The sequence below is a fragment of the Pseudopipra pipra genome, chromosome 30 (genome assembly GCF_036250125.1).
Source record: "Pseudopipra pipra isolate bDixPip1 chromosome 30, bDixPip1.hap1, whole genome shotgun sequence".
Taxonomy (NCBI): Eukaryota; Metazoa; Chordata; class Aves; order Passeriformes; family Pipridae; genus Pseudopipra; species Pseudopipra pipra.
The window spans coordinates 1,460,352-1,478,034 of record NC_087578.1 but is presented as its reverse complement, the minus strand read 5'-3'; the positions used below and the strand labels follow the sequence as shown (position 1 = coordinate 1,478,034).

The window sequence follows — 17,683 nt, the reverse complement described above, 5'->3', positions numbered from 1 at the left end:
TCCAGGGGGTGGGTTTGGGCTGTTCCTGGAGCCCAGAGCGAGCAAAACTGGTTAAAAAGTGATTTGTGGCTTCAAATAATGCAAAAATGGCCCAAAATAACGCGATTGATTATGCAAAAGTGGGTTAAAACAATTAAATTACGCAAAATTGGCTGGAGACGGAATAATTAATGATGCAAAATCTGCTTAAAATAATGCAATTAAGGATGCAAAAAATGGCCTGAAATAAGGCAATTTTGTATTTGCTTAAAGTGGCAATAATGTGAAAAATACTTAAAATAATGCCATTTTCTGAAAATAACGGAATTTACGATGCAGGAATTGCTTAAAGTAGACCATTCATGCAAAATGATGTTAAAATAATGCAATTAGGCCTGCAAAAATTTGTTTGAAGAACACAACTTTGCATGACTTGGTTAAAATGATGTAATTAACGATGTGAAAAATGGCTTAAGATGCAATTTTGCGTAATTTGCTTGTAACGATCCAACTAACGATGCAAAATCGCTTTAAAATGATACAGAATTCGCTCAAGGTAGCAAAACTAACAAGTGAATTTCGGGTCAGGACAACGCGATTTTTTGCACGATCCGGTTTAAAACAACGCGGCCGAAACGATTCGAAAAAGAAAAAAAAAACGCTTAAAAATAACGCGATTATGGAAATCGGGGCGTTTTCCCCGCGCGCCCCCAAAAGCCTCGTCACGCCGTAATTAACCCGGTAATTAACGCGCAATTAAAGCGGCCGAGGGCGCCCCCTGGCGGTCCCGGGGGGGACAGCGCGGGGGGACACCGGACCCCCCAGCCCCGGGGACAGCCGGGGCCCGCTCCGGTGGCGGGAGGGGCGCCGGGACCCCCCCGGGGAAGGCTCGCTGTGAAACACGGCCCGGGCTGTGCTTGGGAGAACGATAAACAGGCGATAAATAGCGATAAATAAAATGGGGGGGGGACAAGGCACGGGGGGGGACACAAGGCACAGGGACACACCGCGGCATCGCCCCACGGTGCCGGCAGCAGGGATTAGGGGTGGGGGGCTCCCGGGCCCCCCCGCTCTGCTCCGTGCCCCGCGTGGGGGGGTCTGGGGGGGTCCGGCAGAGCAGCCACCACGGCGGGGCCCCTCCTCACTTCCCTGCCCTCTCCTTGAGCGACTCCGTCACCACCTGCTGCGGGAGGAGAATTTGGGGGTCAGCCCCACCTCAGGGTCGGGCTCCCCCCCCCAGGTCAGGACCCCCCCCCAGGCCTCACCTGCCCGTCCCGGGTCTCGATGGTTTTGATGAGCACCGTCCTTCGTGCCGGGATCTCCGCGGGCTGGGGCTCCAGCACTGGGCACAGAGGGGCCATCAGCCCCCTCTGCCCCCCCCGGGCACCCTGAGCGGGGGCACAGGGACCCACCCACACCCCTGTAGGGTCTCTGCCCCCAAGGATAGACCCCAGACCTAGTGAGGGACCCCCGGCTCGCCCCTCACCTGAGCTTCTCACACTGAAGGAGGTGGTTGGGTGCAGGGGGACGGTGATCCTGGGGGGAGAGAGGGGGTGAGGGGGTTCTGGGGCTCCTGGGCATTGCCAGTGACCCCAACCCTTCCACGCACTCGAGTCCATGACCTTCATCCCGGCTCAGCTGGGGGCTGTGCCCATGGGCTGCCAGGCTGGCACCGGGAGCGGAGCCGGAGGCAGCTCCCCCACCATCACCCCAGGCCCTGGCCTTGCCTTTATCTCGGCAGCGAGGAGCTCCCACGGGAACCTCTTGTTTTCCTGTGGGAACAGGGCCTGAGCTGCCTCCTCCCAAGAAAACCCCCCGACAAGCCGGGCCCCCCTCACCGGCTCTCCTCGCCCTCCAGCAGCTTGCGGTACGTGGCGATCTCGATGTCCAGGGCCATCTTGACGTTGAGCAGGTCCTGGTACTCGCGCAGGTGCCGCGCCATCTCCTCCTTCATCTGCTGGATCTCCTGCTCCAGCCGCCCCACCGCGGCCTGGTAGTTCCCGATCTCCTCCCCGAACTCGTCCTCCATCTCCCGCATCTGCCGCTGCAGCGCCTCGTTCTGCGGGGGGGGGGAGAAGGGGCTGCACAGGGCTGGGGTGGGGGCACCCCCCGGACACCCCCCCCCGGCTCTCACCATGCCCTTCAGCCCGTCCACCTCGCAGGTCAGGCTCTGGATGTGCCGCCGGGACTCGTTCATCTCCTGCTTGGCCAGGCGCAGGGCCTCGTGGTTGCGGTTGGCCGCGTCCGACAGGTCGGCGAACTGCGAGGGCCGGGCGAGTCGGGGCTCTGCGGCTCCTCGACCCCCCCCTTCCCCGGCCCCTCCCGAGCCCCCCCCCGGCCCCGGGTACCTTGGACTTGTACCACTCCTCGGCCTCCTGCAGGTTCTTGACGGCGATGCTCTCGTACTGGGTGCGGATCTCGCGCAGCGCCGCCGTCAGCTCGGGTTTGCAGCTCTCCCCCTCCGCCGGCCCCGCCGGGCTCGGGGCGCTCACCTCCAGGTCCCGCAGCTCCTGCGCGGGCACGCGGCCGTCACCTCGTGGCACACGGACCCGGCCCGCTTCCCCCACCCCAGCCCGGGCCCCACCTCCTCGTGCAGCTTCTTGAGGAAGCCGATCTCGTCCATGAGCAGCTCGACCCTGCGCTCCAGCTCCAGGCGGGACAGCGTGGCGTGGTCCAAGTCCTGGGGGAGAGGCTGGGATGAGCCGCGGGGCAGCAGGAGGGGATGGGAACCCCCTGGATCTTCCCCCCTTCCCGGGGTGGTGGAGGATGGAGATTGGCACTGCACGGGGGGACAGGCCCCCCCCAGCCCCCTCACCTTGCGGAACAGCACCAGGGTCTTCTCTGCATCCTCACGCTTCTGTGTCTCATCTTCCAGCCTGGGGACAGCAGGGGTGAGAGGGAGGTGGGAGACAGGGTGCAGACCCCTCCTCTCACACCTCCTGTTGTAGCCCCCCTCACACTGGAGGCCCATGGGAATGGATTGTCCCCCAGTGCTCACACAGGTCCACCCACAGTGACCCCACCCTGCCCCTCCCAGTGCCCCGTCCTTCCGCAGAGCCCGGATCTCCCAGTACCTCCCAGTGTTCCCTGTGCATCCCCGGTGCCTTCCCCAGCGTCTGCTGGATGCATCCCCAGTCACCCCCCAGTCTCCACTCTGGCATCCCCGGGGCTCATCCATCCCCATCCCGCTGCATCCTCTGGTCCCAGCACATCCCTCATCCCGGTGCATTCCCCAGTCCCCGCCCTGGTGCAGCTCTCATCCCATTGCATCCCTCATCCCATGACATCCCTCATCCCAGCTCATCCCTCATTCCATGACATCCCTCATCCCAGCTCATCCCCTGATCCCTCTCTGGCACATTCCCCAGTCCTCATCCCATGCATCCCTCATCCCGACTCATCCCCAGTCCCCAGCCCGGCGCATCCCTCATCCCAGCACATCCCTCATCCAGGTGCATCCCTCATCCCGGCGCATCCCTCATCCCGGCGCATCCCTCATCCCAGCACATCCCTCATCCCGGCACATCCCTCATCCCGGCGCATCCCTCATCCCAGCACATCCCTCATCCCAGCACATCCCTCATCCCGGCGCATCCCTCATCCCGGCGCATCCCTCATCCTGGCGCATCCCTGGGTCCCTCTCTGGCACATTTCCCGCCAGATCCCTCATCCCGACTGATCCCCGGTCCACATCCCGGCGCATCCCTCATCCCGGCGCATCCCCGCTCCCCATCCCGCCGCCTCCCCCGGCCCCGCCGCCCGCCCACCGCTGCCGCAGGGCCGCCAGGTCGGTGGCGAGCCCGTCCCGCTCGGCCTGGAGCCGGTCCCGGTCGCGGCCGAGGCGCTCCAGCCGCTCCCGCAGCCCCCGCAGCTCCCCCTGCACCAGCCCTGTGCGGGGCCCGGTGGCGGCGGCGGCGCGGCCCAGGGCGGCGCGGAGGGTCCCGTTCTGCCGCTCCAGCGCCCGCACCCGCTCCAGGAAAGCGGCGAAACGATCGTTCAGCGCCGCCAGTTCCTCCCGCTCCGCGCCCCGCGCCGCCGCCGCCGCCGCCAGCCGCCCCGGGGCCACGGGGAGGGGCGGCGACGCCCGGGGGTCGCGGTCGCGGCGGCTCATGGTGCCACCGGGAGGGCGGCGGCCGCCGGTACCGGCTGTTTATAGAGGACAGCGGCTCCGCCCCGCTGGGGGCACCCGGGGGTACGGAGGAGAGGGGAGGGGTCTCCCGGTCGGGGGGAGGACCGGGGGCTGCGGATGTCCCCTCCCGGGGGCGGGGAGAGCGGCTGCGGGGCGGGGGGCTGCAGGTGTTCCCCTTCGTAGGGGCCCGGAGACCCCCCGGGGGTGCGGGGAGGGGGGGTCGGTGGGTCCCGTCTCGAGGGTGCAGCATCAGGTGTGGGGGGCAGAGGGGCCGGGGGTGCTCGGGAGACACGGGAGACACCCGTGGGGTGCCCCCCAGGCAGCAGGGGCAGACTCCCCAGTTGGAAAGCAGGGAGGGGCGGGGGGGCTGCAGGGCCCGGGCGGAGCCCCCATCGCAGCCGGGTCCCGGCCTGCCCGGGATGCTCCGCACGCGCGGAGGGGGGGCCGGTCCCTCCCCGCGGTGCCGGGGCTGCCGTGACTCGGCTCTGCGGGAGCCGCCATGTGCGGGCAGCGCCGGACAACGGGCTCGGCCCCCCCTCGACCCCCCCTTTCCGGGCAGCGAGGGCGGCACTTACGGGAAGGAGTCAGTGCCCTGTCCAGGGGCTGTAGGGGGGGGTCCCTCCCGCCCAGGACCCCCCTCCCAGCTCTGCAGAGCCCCGCACTGAGGGTGGCTCCGTGCCAGGAGCAGCACAGCACCACGTCCAGCCCAGCCTGTCTGCACCAGGGCTGGGTCCTACCCACGCACAGGGGGCTACCAGGGGAGTCCCCCCAACTTGGCGTCCCCCAGGGACAGTAGAATGGGGAGGGGGACATCAAGACCGCCTGGCAAACGGCCCAGCAGGGCACTGCCAGCTCACGGCACAGGGCCCAGCCACACACAACTGCCCAGCGTCCCCCAGGACAGCCCCTGTGCCAGCTGGCAGCACAGCCAGGCAGCCAGCCCAGCCGGGGCCCCCCTCCCCTGGGACGTCCCCCCAGGTCACCACAAGGCAGATTGGCCTGGCACAAAGAACGAGGCAGGAGTGGAAAGAGCCATTTTAATGAACAGCACCACAGTGAAACACAAGAGACAAGGCACTAGTATTCTGCCCCCTCATCCTCACCCTCCATGCTGTCAGCCCCCACCTCCTCGTAATCCTTCTCCAGGGCAGCCATATCCTCCCGGGCCTCCGAGAACTCCCCCTCCTCCATGCCCTCCCCCACGTACCAGTGCACGAACGCCCGCTTGGCGTACATCAGGTCAAACTTGTGGTCCAGGCGGGCCCAGGCCTCGGCGATGGCCGTGGTGTTGCTCAGCATGCACACGGCCCTCTGCACCTTGGCCAGGTCCCCCCCGGGCACCACCGTGGGCGGCTGGTAGTTGATGCCCACCTTGAAACCCGTGGGGCACCAGTCCACAAACTGGATGCTACGCTTGGTCTTGATGGTGGCGATGGCGGCGTTGACGTCCTTGGGCACCACGTCCCCGCGGTACAGCAGGCAGCACGCCATGTACTTGCCGTGCCGGGGGTCGCACTTCACCATCTGGTTGGCCGGCTCGAAGCAGGCGTTGGTGATCTCGGCCACCGACAGCTGCTCGTGATAAGCCTTCTCGGCCGAGATGACGGGGGCGTAGGTGGCCAGCGGGAAGTGGATGCGGGGGTACGGCACCAGGTTGGTCTGGAACTCCGTCAGGTCGACATTCAGGGCCCCGTCGAAGCGCAGGGAGGCCGTGATGGAGGACACGACCTGGCTGATGAGGCGGTTGAGGTTGGTGTAGGTGGGCCTCTCGATGTCCAGGTTGCGGCGGCAGATGTCATAGATGGCCTCGTTGTCCACCATGAAGGCACAGTCGGAGTGCTCCAGGGTGGTGTGGGTGGTGAGGATGGAGTTGTAGGGCTCCACCACGGCCGTGGAGACCTGTGGGGCCGGGTAGATGGAGAACTCCAGCTTGGACTTCTTGCCATAGTCGACAGAGAGCCGCTCCATGAGCAGGGAGGTGAAGCCGGAGCCGGTGCCACCCCCGAAGCTGTGGAACACCAGGAAGCCCTGCAGCCCTGTGCACTGGTCAGCCTGGAAGAAGGGAAGAGGAAAACAAGACTAAACGATCAGTAATTCTGAATTTAAGCTGCTACCCAGTTGCTCAGGATGGCAAAGAATCACCCCAGGATCTCAGGCCTCTGGGGCCCCTGCAGCAGTGCCCCGGCTCCGCTTCCAGCTCCAGGCCCTTGGAGAAAGGGGTCCCTTCCCACAGGGACTGGGGGATACTCAGGAGAGACAAGGTGTGGGGACATGTTTATTCTGGGCAGCAGACGTTGCTCCTTCCTCTCTGTGGCCTCACGAGGATATTTGGGGGGGGGTCCCAGCAGCAGGGCAGGAGCCACCAGGATGGAGGACAGGGTGGCCGTGACCTCACCTATTGGACACTACTCATGATGAATCCTCCAGCTCATGGGAGAGACCCCAGGGAGGTCCAGAGGGCTTCACCCCCTCTTCCTCCCCAGGGTGGGTGCAGCAGGAGCCATCATCCCACAGGAGCCCACGGGCAGCCAGCTCAGCCTTTGATGTCCCGGGAGCTCCCGGAGCGGAGCCGGCGGCGCAGCAGGTCCAGCCAGACCTGGCACCAGCCCCAGCGTGGGAACCAGAGCTTCAAAGAGCTTGGGCAGCCACACCAGTCAAACCAGTGCTGTACCAGCACCCAAACCATCTGGGCTGCCTCCCCCTTGCCCTGGGCATGGGGCTTCCCATCCTCCTCCCTTTGGCGAGGCTCAGCACCGGGTAGGGACAGGGGGACGCCCAGACCTGCCCCCCACACCCGGTGGCAGCAGGTCCATCCTGTGCCAGCTCAGCCCTCTGCTCCAAAGTGCAGATGGACTGGGAAGGACCTACCCAGGGACACCTGGGCCTTCCTTTTGCCTCCACACCCCTGCAGGGATGGACCCACCCTGCAGGACCCCCCGAGCCCCTACCAGCTTGCGGATGCGGTCGAGGACCAGGTCGATGATCTCCTTCCCGATGGTGTAGTGCCCGCGGGCGTAGTTGTTGGCTGCATCCTCCTTGCCCGTGATCAGCTGCTCGGGGTGGAAGAGCTGCCGGTACGTCCCCGTGCGCACCTCGTCTGTGGGGAGAGCCCCGGGCCCCGTCAGCACCCAGCGCCCGCTCCCAGCGCCCGCCCAGCACCCACTGCCCCCCGCGCCCCCTCACCGATCACCGTGGGCTCCAGGTCCACGAAGACGGCCCGGGGCACGTGCTTGCCGGCCCCCGTCTCGCTGAAGAAGGTGTTGAAGGAGTCGTCCCCCCCGCCGATGGTCTTGTCGCTGGGCATCTGCCCGTCGGGCTGGATGCCGTGCTCCAGGCAGTACAGCTCCCAGCAGGCATTGCCGATCTGCACGCCCGCTTGGCCCACGTGGATGGAGATGCACTCGCGCTGCGGGGGCACACGGCACCGGCTCACCCCCTCCGGCCCCTCTCGGGGCCACCCCGGCCCCCCCCGGGCTGGCACCGAGCTGGGAAGGGCCCGGCCCCAGGGCTGGATGGGGCCAGATCCTGCCCAGACACCCCCATTGCTCTGGGTCTGGGGGTGCACCCAGTGCAGGGGGTGCTCAGCTCTGGGGGTCCCACACTGCCCCCCCCCCAGGCAGCTGGGACCCTGCACCAGTTGGTGCCATTCACCTACACCCCACCCCAGAACCAGGAGCTGTGGTTCTCCAGGGTTATTCCCGGTGCCCACCATTCCCAGTCCCCTCTGCCCACGGCTCACACGGGGACAGGGGCACTTTTTTAGCTCCATCCCCGGTTCGGGGGTACCCCTGGACCCCAGGGAATGGGGAGCCCCCTTTTCCCCGCCAGCCCTTGCACAGCCCTGGGCTGTCCCCGTCCCACCGCAGCCCCGACCCTGAACCGGCTCCGCTCGGGACAGGAGCAAACTCCAGCAACTGGGAAAAGTTTTCCCGGCGCGGCCGCTCCCGGCTGTGCCCGGGCCGTGGTGAGGGGGGGCTGCCTCCCCCCCCGTGACTCCCTCCCACGCGCGATCCCGGCGACAGAGGGGGGGCCCGGCACCCCCGCGTCCCCTCGGGGCAGGCTCCTCTCCCGAGGGGGAGCTGAGAATGTGTCCGGGATCTGCGTGGGAGTCCGGGACACGCGGTACAGCCCGGCGGCTGGCAGGGAGCCCGGGGGGGGGGCGGCACATCCCGGGGGTTGGAGCACCCAAGGCAGCGACCCCCGGCCGGGGGGGGTCCACGGTTCCAGAGGGGCACCCAGAGCACCGCGATCCCCCACCTCGGGCCCTGCAAGTGCTCGGCAGCCCCACGGGGCGCCCTGAACGCGCGAGGAGCCCCCACTCCCCCTCCACGTGCTGCCCTGGACACGGGGGGATCCGACCCGGGGGGATCGGACCCGGCACGTCCCCCCCCTCAGCCCGGGGGTCCCGCGGCCCCCCCGCTCACCATGGCCGCTCACTGCCCGAACCGTTACGGAGCCGTCGAGGAGGAAGACGGGGGTCCCCGGGAGGACCCCCCGAGTTATACCCCGAGGGGCGGGGACAAGGGGGGCGGGGACAAGGGGGCGGGGCAATAAGTACTTTGTCCCGCCCCCCCGAAGTACGTGCCGCCCCGGTCACGCCCCCTCCGCCCCGCCTCGGTTCTGATTGGCAGGTTCGAATTTGGGGGGGCGGTGACGTCAGCGGAGTGGAATGTGGGGGGCGGGGGGCGGGGCTGGACTGGGAAGGGGCGTGGCCGTGTTTGAGTGGGCGGGGCTATGGGTGGGGAAAAGGCGGGGATAGAGGGGCGGGGGATTGGGGGGCTTCCGAAAGGGGGGGCGGGATGAGACTGGGGGGTCAGAAGGGTGGGAGGACATTCGGGGCAGCGGGGCCGCGGGAGCACCGGGGTGAGGGAGTTTAGGGCGGCTTTAGGGGGTTTTGGGGAGGGGGGGCTTTGGGGTATAGGGTCGGGGGGTCAGCCGGTGGTAGGAGGGGTCCCTGCACCCCCCGGCCGCGGCCGCAGGCGCCGCATCTGCCCAGAGAGCGCCCGGGCCCTGCCCGGACCGGGGGCCCCGGGGGTCCGGTGGTCCCTGTCCGCGCCCCTGTCTCCATCCTGGTCCCGGACCCGTTCCCGTGGGAAGCCCCGCGGGCTCCCGCCGCGCCGGCTCCTGCGCCCGCCGCCGCCCTGTTCCCTGCCAGCCCCGGGGCTGCTCCCCGGGGGAACCCACGCGGGGCAGTTCCTGTGGGGCAGGACGGACGGGGCGGGGGGGGCACCCCGCGCCCACCCCCGAGGGGCAGTGCCCTGTCCCACCCTGGGATGGGATGAGGCGGGTCCGGGTCCCGTTTCCAAGGCCAGAGGAGGGTTTGGGGACAGCACGGGGACACGGGGGTGGCTTCGAGAGAATCACAGACCTGCCCAGTCCCTGGGCACCTCGGCGTCCCCCCACCCCCTGAGCACGCCCATGTCCCCTCACACCCTGAGCACCTCGGTTGTCCCCCCATCCCCGGGCACCCCCAGTGTCTCCTCACTCCCTGGGTACCCCCAGGGTGTCCCCCCATCCCCGGGCACCCCCAATGTCTCCTCACTCCCTGGGCACCCCCAGGGTGTCCCCCGACTCCGTGGGCACACCCTCGGGGCTGGCACCCGCCCAGGGCCGGGGTGCCCGCTGTCCCCGCGCCACCCACTCCTTGAGCCACCGATGCCACCGGAGCCCCCCGCGCCCCCACCACGTCGGTCCGTGGCCCTGCTGGCCGTGCTTTTGCTTTTGGGGGGACCGGGCAGAGCAGGCCCCCCCCCCCCCCGGCAGCGGGGTCTTTCCCACCTCCCCCACTCCCCCCGCCTCCCCCCCGCTCCTTTATTCCCGGCTTTGCCGCAATGCGGAGCCGCCCCGCACGCGGGCGGTGCCGCAGCCCCCTCCCCACGGGCAGCGCGCCCGCAGCCCCCCGCCCCCCACGGCAGCCCCCCCCCGCGCCCTGTCCTGCCTCCTCCTGCCCCCCCAGTGACCCCCCACCCCGCGCCTGAGCCTCCCTTTTTTTGTGGCCCCCGCAGCGCCCGGAGGGAGCGGGAGGGGCTGCGGGGGGGGGGCACGGGGCACCCAGGCTGAGGGGACACCGGTGACACCCCCCTGCTCCCTCCCAGGGGGAGGGGGTCACCGCTGCCCCCAGCACCGGAGTTGGGGGGTCCCTCACCCTGCCCTTCGTGGAGGGGTCACAGGCAGGGGTGGTGTCACCACCTCCGTGGGCACCTCCCTGTCCCTCCATCCCCTCAGTCCTACCCTGGGCCAGCCGGGGGGGCGGGGGGGCCCCCTCGACGTGCCAGGGCCTCATCCAGCCCCCCGGAGCAGAGCAGCCTCCCCCCCGAGCTGCCCTGTCTCTCCGTCTGAATGAACCTGTCACATCGATGGTGGCAGAAGACGGACAGACAGACAGACAGAGCCGAGCTCTGCGGGAAAACAGGCTAAAAATAGCAGCAGCCGGTGTCTGGGATGTCACCCCTGAGCCACGACACCCCTGATGGAGCTGGGACCCCCCAGCCCCTGAGGACAGTGTGTCCTGGTCGTGGGGTTCGAGGTCACCAGTCTGGGACCCTCAGGAAGGGCCTGAACTGGGGGAGGCTGGGAATGTTGGCCGTGCCACGGGCAGGAGTCCAGCAGCTGGGAAATCAGCCCAAACGTGAGGAGACGCTGGCTCTGGGAGCCCGGGGGGGGCAGCCATGGGGGCTCTGTGCAGACAGGGGGGGCCCCGGTGTGCCCAAGGGCCTGCCCTGCCTGTTGGTGATGGGGGGGGTGGATATTGGGGGGGGAGGGGGACGGACAGCAACCGTCACCAGGAGCCGCCGCGTTGCTACCAACAGTCAACAGAGCACGGGAGGATGGGAAGGACCTGGGGGGGGAGGGAGGGGGGCCGGGAGCTGGGCCAGACCCCTCCCCACCAGCACACGTTGGGCTGGACATCGGGGGTGTCCCCCATGTCAGGGTGCAGGGGGGTGGGCACTGGGGCCCCCCCGGGGTTCGTGTGCCCCCCTCAGCACAGCAGAGGGATCAGGCACTGGGGGGGGGGGGCTGGGGGTGGTGCCCCCCCATCACAACCAGGCCAGGCAGTGGTGGGACCCCAGCCCGTGTCCCGGCACACCCCAGTGCCAGGCCCCAGGGTGGATGCTGGGGAAGGGGGAGGCGAGGGGGGGTCCCAACCTGTCTCCTGGCAACCGGTCTCCTGGCAACCCCACCAGTTGCCTGGCAGCGCTGGGTGTGGGGCCGTGGGGCCTTCCATACCCGGGGAGATGGGAGGGGGCTGGGGGGCACCAGGGGGGCACCAGTGGGACCCCAGCACCCTGCACCCCAAATCACCCAGGGGGGCTGAGTCACTGCCCCGTGTGGCACCCCCTGCCCACAGCCTGGGGGGTGGGATGTGTGGGGACCCTCCTTAGCTTGGAGAGGGGTCCCCGAGGTGGGGGCTGCTGTGAGCCCCCAAAACCTCCAGCCTTGGGGTCACTTGGGGCACCCCGGGTGTGCCCTGCCAGGCCCCACACCGGTGCTGAGAGCCCGGGGGACAAAGGCAGGAGGTTTTTCCCACACAGGAGAGGATCCACAGTGGGATCAGGGCTGGGGGATGAGCTGCTTCTTGGAAAAGGTCCCCCAAAACACCCGTTTGCCTCGGGGACCAGCCCGGGGAAAGACAAATCTCTCAGTTTTCCTCCGCTCGGAGCAGCCGGGGCCGCCCAGTCCTTTGTTCTGGTGGGCGATGCCCAAATCCCAGCCCTTCTTTGTCTGCAGCCCTGCAGCCCCAGCAGCACCCCAAAAACCTGGGACAGGCAGGGATGTGGGGCTGGCAGTGGGGGCACGGGGCTGGCAGTGGGGGCACGGGGCTGGCAGTGGGAATGCGGGGCTGGCAGTGGGAACGTGGGAACCTGGAGCTGCACAGAAATCTGCATCGTGTGGGAAACGCACAAAAAAAGAAGTGATTTCTCGGGAGGGAGGGGGTGTCCTGGCAGCTCCTCCTGCAGCAGCTGGGGACACGTGTGCGTGGTTTGGGGTCACCCCTCTGCAGGGACTGAGCCCCCCGCAGCCCCCCCACCTCGGGGGGAGGACCCCCAGCACCCACCCGCTGCCTCTGTGGGCTGTGGAGGGACAAAGGAGAGGTGGAAGCCCCCCAAGGAGGGGGAACCCCCAGGGCTGTGGGGCTGGTGGCCTGGGGGGGCTGTGCAGGGGCTGCAGCAGATGGAGGGGTGGCCGAGGGACGCGTGTCCCCGTGTCCCAGCTGTGTCCCCACCACCAGCTGCCACAGAGCAGCTGCCACTCCGCCCGAGCCCCCACCCCAAAACTGCGCTGGGGGCTTTGTCCCCTGCGTCCCCCCGCTGTCCCAGCCCCCCCCCCCGGCCTTTCTTGTCCCCAGCTGCCCGAGGGGATGGCGCTTTGTCCCCCCGGTTGGGCCCCGCGGGGCCGGTTCCCACTGCCCGAGCAGACAAAGAAGCGCTGGGAGGGCTGGGCACGGCCGGGAAAGGGCCGGGACGGGCACCGGGCCACGGCGGGGATGTGCCTGGGAACCGGGGCACTGTGGCACGGCCAGGGATGGGGACTGTGTCCCTGAGGATGAGGACCGGGGCGTGGCTGGGGATGGGGACCGGAGCGTGACAAGGGATGGGGAACACCAGGATGGATGCAGGGGACAGGGATCGGGGTGTGGCCGAGGAGAACCGGGAGCCAGCGCAGTGGCCAGACAAGGGCTCGCTGGTGTCCCCGGCGATGGGGACCGGGGCGTGGTCCCACCCGGTGGAACGGGAGCCAGGGCCGGTGCGGGCTCAGCCCCGGGGCCGAGAGCAGGGCGGGAGCGGGGACAGGATCGCGAACAACAGCGGGACGTGGGGGATGGGGACCGGGGGGGGATTGAGACCCGGGCGTGACCGGTGGCTCAGCCAAGCCCGGCGACCGGAACGCGGCAGGGACGGGGCCAAGGACACAGCCGGGGCCCCGCCAGCGGCGGGCGGGAGGCAGCGGCGGGGCCGGGCCGTGGCCGCCGCAGCCCCCGGGGCCCCCCCCGCAACACCCGGCCTTTGTCTGCGGCTGCGGGGGGGCATTACCTCATCCCGGGCGCCCAATGGCCGCCGCCGCCCCCCCCCCGGCCCCGCCGCCCGCCCCGCCCCGCCGCCGCTATAAAGCCCCGCACCGAGCCCCGCGCTCCGTCGCGCCTCTTACATCGACCGCCTCAGCGTCGGGCTGTGAGACCACCCCGGACCGACCGCCGCCATGGTGAGGGGGGCGCGGGGGGGCCCCGGTACCGCCCTTGTCCCCCGGCCCTATTCCCACGGTCCCTGTTTCCTCAGTCCCGTCGTTGTCCCTCGTTCCCATCCCCGCCCGTCCCATCCCCCCTGGATCCGTCCTTTACCCCGGTCCCCATCCCCACCCTCCCGTCATTGTCCCCGATTCCCATCCCCCGGGTCCCCGTCCCGCCGCTGTCCCCGGTCCCCAAGCCCCTTGGTCTCCGTTCCCCCGATCTTTTCCTTCCCTCCCCCTCCCTCCCCTCCCCCGCCTGGGATGAGTCTCCAGCTCTGGGACTGATCCCGCACCGGGCGTGGCTCCCGTTACACCGGGTAAAAAGGGTCTCCCGGGCCCCAGACCCGAATGTGGCTCCCATTAAATGGTGCTGGAAGATCTTTCTGCCTCCCCCGAGCCCGCACCGGGCGTGGCTCCCGTTAAACCGGGCGGGATGGGACCCCCGGGACTCAGCACTGAGCTTCCATCGGGCGTGGCTCCCGTTAAACCAGCCAGGATGGGGCCCTAGCCCTGATCCCCGGTACCGCACCGGGCGTGGCTCCCGTTAAACCGGGCAGGATGGGACCCCCCCGGACCTCGCCCCAAATCTGCACCGGGCGTGGCTCCCGTTAAACCGGGCAGGATGGGACCCCTGGGAGCCAGTACTGAGCTCCCATCGGGCTTGGCTCCCGTTAAACCGGGCAGGATGAGACCCCTGGGAGCCAGTACTGAGCTCCCATCGGGCTTGGCTCCCGTTAAACCGGGTGGGATGGGTCCCCGGGGCTGAGCCCGTACTGGGCGTGGCACCGTTCGGACGGGGCAGGATCGGGCCCTTCTCTCAGTCCCGAGCCCCCGTCCTTCACTGGGCGTGGCTCCCGTTAAACCGGACAGGACAGACCCCCCCTGCCCCTGGTGCTGAGCCCTGCGCTGGGCGTGGCCCCGGTTTCACGGGGCAGGACGGGTCCTCCGGTAAGGAATGGGCCCCCCCGGTGCTGAGCAGCTCATCCCGCACCAGACGATGAGACACGGCAGGATGGGGCCCCCCAGTCCGGCACTGGGCGTGGCCCTGGTTCAACTGGGACCGGGTGGGCAGGAGGAATCTCTGCTGCTGAGCCCCAGTGAGAGGTTGTTGGGTCCCAGCAGAGCCGGGTGGGGCAGGATGGGACCCTCGGGGCTCCCTGTGCCAGCCCGGGGGCGGTTCAGTGCTCGGAGCGAGATGAGCCGCAAGCACTGAGCTCCCCATCCCCCAACAGGCAGGATCCCATCGCCCGGGGGATGTGGGGTGATGGTCACGTGACAGGGTGGGACCCCCGGAGCTGAGCACCCCCGCACTGGGTGCACCCCCAGCCCCAGAGCAATGGGGGTGTCTGGGCAGGATCTGGCCCCATCCAGCCCTGGGGCCGGGCCCTTCCCAGCTCGGTGCCAGCCCGGGGGGGGGCCGGGGTGGCCCCGAGAGGGGCCGGAGGGGGTGAGCCGGTGCCGTGTGCCCCCGCAGCGCGAGTGCATCTCCATCCACGTGGGCCAAGCGGGCGTGCAGATCGGCAATGCCTGCTGGGAGCTGTACTGCCTGGAGCACGGCATCCAGCCCGACGGGCAGATGCCCAGCGACAAGACCATCGGCGGGGGGGACGACTCCTTCAACACCTTCTTCAGCGAGACGGGGGCCGGCAAGCATGTGCCCCGGGCTGTCTTCGTGGACCTGGAGCCCACGGTGATCGGTGAGGGGGCGCGGGGGGTGGTGGGTGATGGGTGGGCGGTGGGAGCGGGCGCCGGGTGCTGACGGGGCCCGGGGCTCTCCCCACAGACGAGGTGCGCACGGGGACGTACCGGCAGCTCTTCCACCCCGAGCAGCTGATCACGGGCAAGGAGGATGCGGCCAACAACTACGCCCGCGGGCACTACACCATCGGGAAGGAGATCATCGACCTGGTCCTCGACCGCATCCGCAAGCTGGTAGGGGCTCGGGGGGCGCAGGTGGCGAGCGAGGACAAAGCCTCCGTTCTGTCTCACCCTCCCCTCCCGACTCGCTGGGCTGGGTTTAGATTTAATTTATTAATTAATGTTAATCCTGTTGTGCAGTGGCTGCCATTGGCCGGCAGCGGGACGCGGCGCAGCTGCCGCTGGAGCCGCTCCACAGCCCCCGGGCGCCGCCGGTGCTGAGCTCGGCAATTCCCTCTTTGTTCCCTCTTGGCTCCCGCCGCGGCCGAGTCCAGCTGCGTGCGGTGGAGACTGGCGGCCCCGAGCCGGTCCCTCCCAGCGCCATGTGGCTGTGCCATGCCTCAGTGCCCAAACTTGTCCCTGTGCTGCCGCTGAGCTGGTGGCACCCCCGCTGCCCTGGGAGGTGCCTCTGGCCCACCCTGGTGGCCAAGGGCCTTTCCTGGGGGATTCACCATGAGTCAGTGCCCCACAGATGGAGTCAGGGCCATCCTGTCACCCACCCTGGTGGCTCCTGCTCTGCAGCTGGAAACCCCCCAGATGTCCTTGTGAGGCCACAGAGAGGAAGGAGCAACTTCTGCTGCCCAGAATAAACATGCCATCTCTTCCCTCCCCCTGCCTTTGTCTCTTCTTCCAGGCTGACCAGTGCACAGGGCTGCAGGGCTTCCTGGTGTTCCACAGCTTCGGGGGCGGCACCGGCTCCGGCTTCACCTCCCTGCTCATGGAGCGGCTCTCTGTCGACTATGGCAAGAAGTCCAAGCTGGAGTTCTCCATCTACCCGGCCCCGCAGGTCTCCACGGCCGTGGTGGAGCCCTACAACTCCATCCTCACCACCCACACCACCCTGGAGCACTCCGACTGTGCCTTCATGGTGGACAACGAGGCCATCTACGACATCTGCCGCCGCAACCTGGACATCGAGAGGCCCACCTACACCAACCTCAACAGGCTGATAGGCCAGATCGTGTCCTCCATCACGGCCTCCCTGCGCTTCGACGGGGCCCTGAACGTGGACCTGACGGAGTTCCAGACCAACCTGGTGCCGTACCCCCGCATCCACTTCCCGCTGGCCACCTACGCCCCCGTCATCTCGGCCGAGAAGGCTTATCACGAGCAGCTGTCGGTGGCCGAGATCACCAACGCCTGCTTCGAGCCGGCCAACCAGATGGTGAAGTGCGACCCCCGGCACGGCAAGTACATGGCGTGCTGCCTGCTGTACCGCGGGGACGTGGTGCCCAAGGACGTCAACGCCGCCATCGCCACCATCAAGACCAAGCGCACCATCCAGTTCGTGGACTGGTGCCCCACCGGCTTCAAGGTGGGCATCAACTACCAGCCGCCCACGGTGGTGCCCGGGGGGGACCTGGCCAAGGTGCAGAGGGCCGTGTGCATGCTGAGCAACACCACGGCCATCGCCGAGGCCTGGGCCCGCCTGGACCACAAGTTTGACCTGATGTACGCCAAGCGGGCATTCGTGCACTGGTACGTGGGGGAGGGCATGGAGGAGGGGGAGTTCTCGGAGGCCCGGGAGGATATGGCTGCCCTGGAGAAGGATTACGAGGAGGTGGGGGTGGATTCTGTGGAAGGGGAGGGAGAGGAGGAAGGGGAGGAATACTAAACTCTCGAGGGTGCTGCTGGAACAGGGAACATGAATTAGTTGAGGCCCCCCCGGGGGCTGTAGCCGTGTGTGCCGCGCTCTGTCCTGTCAATGGTCTGTGCTTCAATGGAAAAGTCTGTGACGGACCCACCCGTCCTCTCCCGTGGGTCTGAATAAAAAGCATTCCCTGGCTCTGGTGTCTCTGCTCCCTGAGCTGCTGTCCCTCTCCCTCCCCTTTCCACACTGTCCCCAAAAGCACACAACACTGCCCCAAGGGTCCGTGGTGAGCCTGGCACCCCACAGCCCCCACAGACTGGTCCTGCCAAACCTGTGCTGCCCAAACTGGTCCTACCTCCCCATCTGGCTGGGCATTTCCCCCCATGCCCCAAGGGTGGAGGGAGTGGGGGGTGGCACTTGGGTTTTCTCAGGAGTGGGAGCCAAGTGAGCCCAGTGGGGTGGGTTTAACTCTGGGGGGAGGGGGCTGGGGATCTGTAAAACCCCTCCCACGCTGGCAGAAGCCTTTTGTGTCTCTCCTGCCCGGGCAGGGGAGGGGCTGCACTGCCCCTGGAGAAGGGTGGGATGTCCTCCTTACCACGGGGGGATGAGAGGGGTCCCTTCACCTCGCTGGGGGTCCAGGGATGCACGAGGCTCCCCCCAACCCCACCCGTGGTGTGTCCTGAAGTCCTGCTGGCTCCTCTTGCAGGGGTGAGGAGTGGGCTGGGTTGGCCCCAGTCATTTTGGGGGAGGGGGAATCTGGTGGTAGCTCCTCCCCAGGCAGGGGGGAGCCTCCTCACCCTCCCCTCTGCTGCTGCCTCGGGGCTCTGCTCAGAGATAAATAA

General features: G+C 68.1%; 3 protein-coding genes across 4 annotated transcripts; 1 reads left to right on the top strand and 2 right to left on the bottom strand.

Moving 5' to 3' along the window:
• Positions 1–216: 216 nt before the first annotated feature.
• LOC135404289 (peripherin-like) lies at positions 217–4,105 on the bottom strand. 2 transcript variants are annotated; one of them, XM_064638999.1, is made up of 9 exons: positions 3,747–4,105; positions 2,795–2,855; positions 2,564–2,659; positions 2,328–2,489; positions 2,114–2,239; positions 1,818–2,038; positions 1,466–1,515; positions 1,245–1,321; positions 217–1,162 (listed from the first exon to the last, which is right to left on the bottom strand). In XM_064638999.1, exons 1-9 carry the CDS (start codon positions 4,088–4,090, stop codon positions 1,121–1,123), a joined length of 1,179 nt encoding a protein of 392 aa, XP_064495069.1. In that variant the 5' UTR covers positions 4,091–4,105; the 3' UTR covers positions 217–1,120. The 2 variants fall into 2 exon arrangements, with proteins under 2 accessions (XP_064495069.1, XP_064495070.1); XM_064639000.1 differs by having other exon boundaries at positions 217–1,159.
• Positions 4,106–5,131: 1,026 nt separating this feature from the next.
• LOC135404268 (tubulin alpha-1C chain) lies at positions 5,132–7,535 on the bottom strand. Its single transcript, XM_064638969.1, has 3 exons — positions 7,292–7,535; positions 7,057–7,205; positions 5,132–6,160 (listed from the first exon to the last, which is right to left on the bottom strand). Exons 1-3 carry the CDS (start codon positions 7,410–7,412, stop codon positions 5,186–5,188), a joined length of 1,245 nt encoding a protein of 414 aa, XP_064495039.1. The 5' UTR covers positions 7,413–7,535; the 3' UTR covers positions 5,132–5,185.
• Positions 7,536–13,179: 5,644 nt separating this feature from the next.
• On the top strand, positions 13,180–17,036 carry TUBA1A (tubulin alpha 1a). The gene is made up of 4 exons (XM_064638993.1): positions 13,180–13,309; positions 14,808–15,030; positions 15,117–15,265; positions 15,885–17,036. Exons 1-4 carry the CDS (start codon positions 13,307–13,309, stop codon positions 16,863–16,865), a joined length of 1,356 nt encoding a protein of 451 aa, XP_064495063.1. The 5' UTR covers positions 13,180–13,306; the 3' UTR covers positions 16,866–17,036.
• Positions 17,037–17,683: the final 647 nt, after the last annotated feature.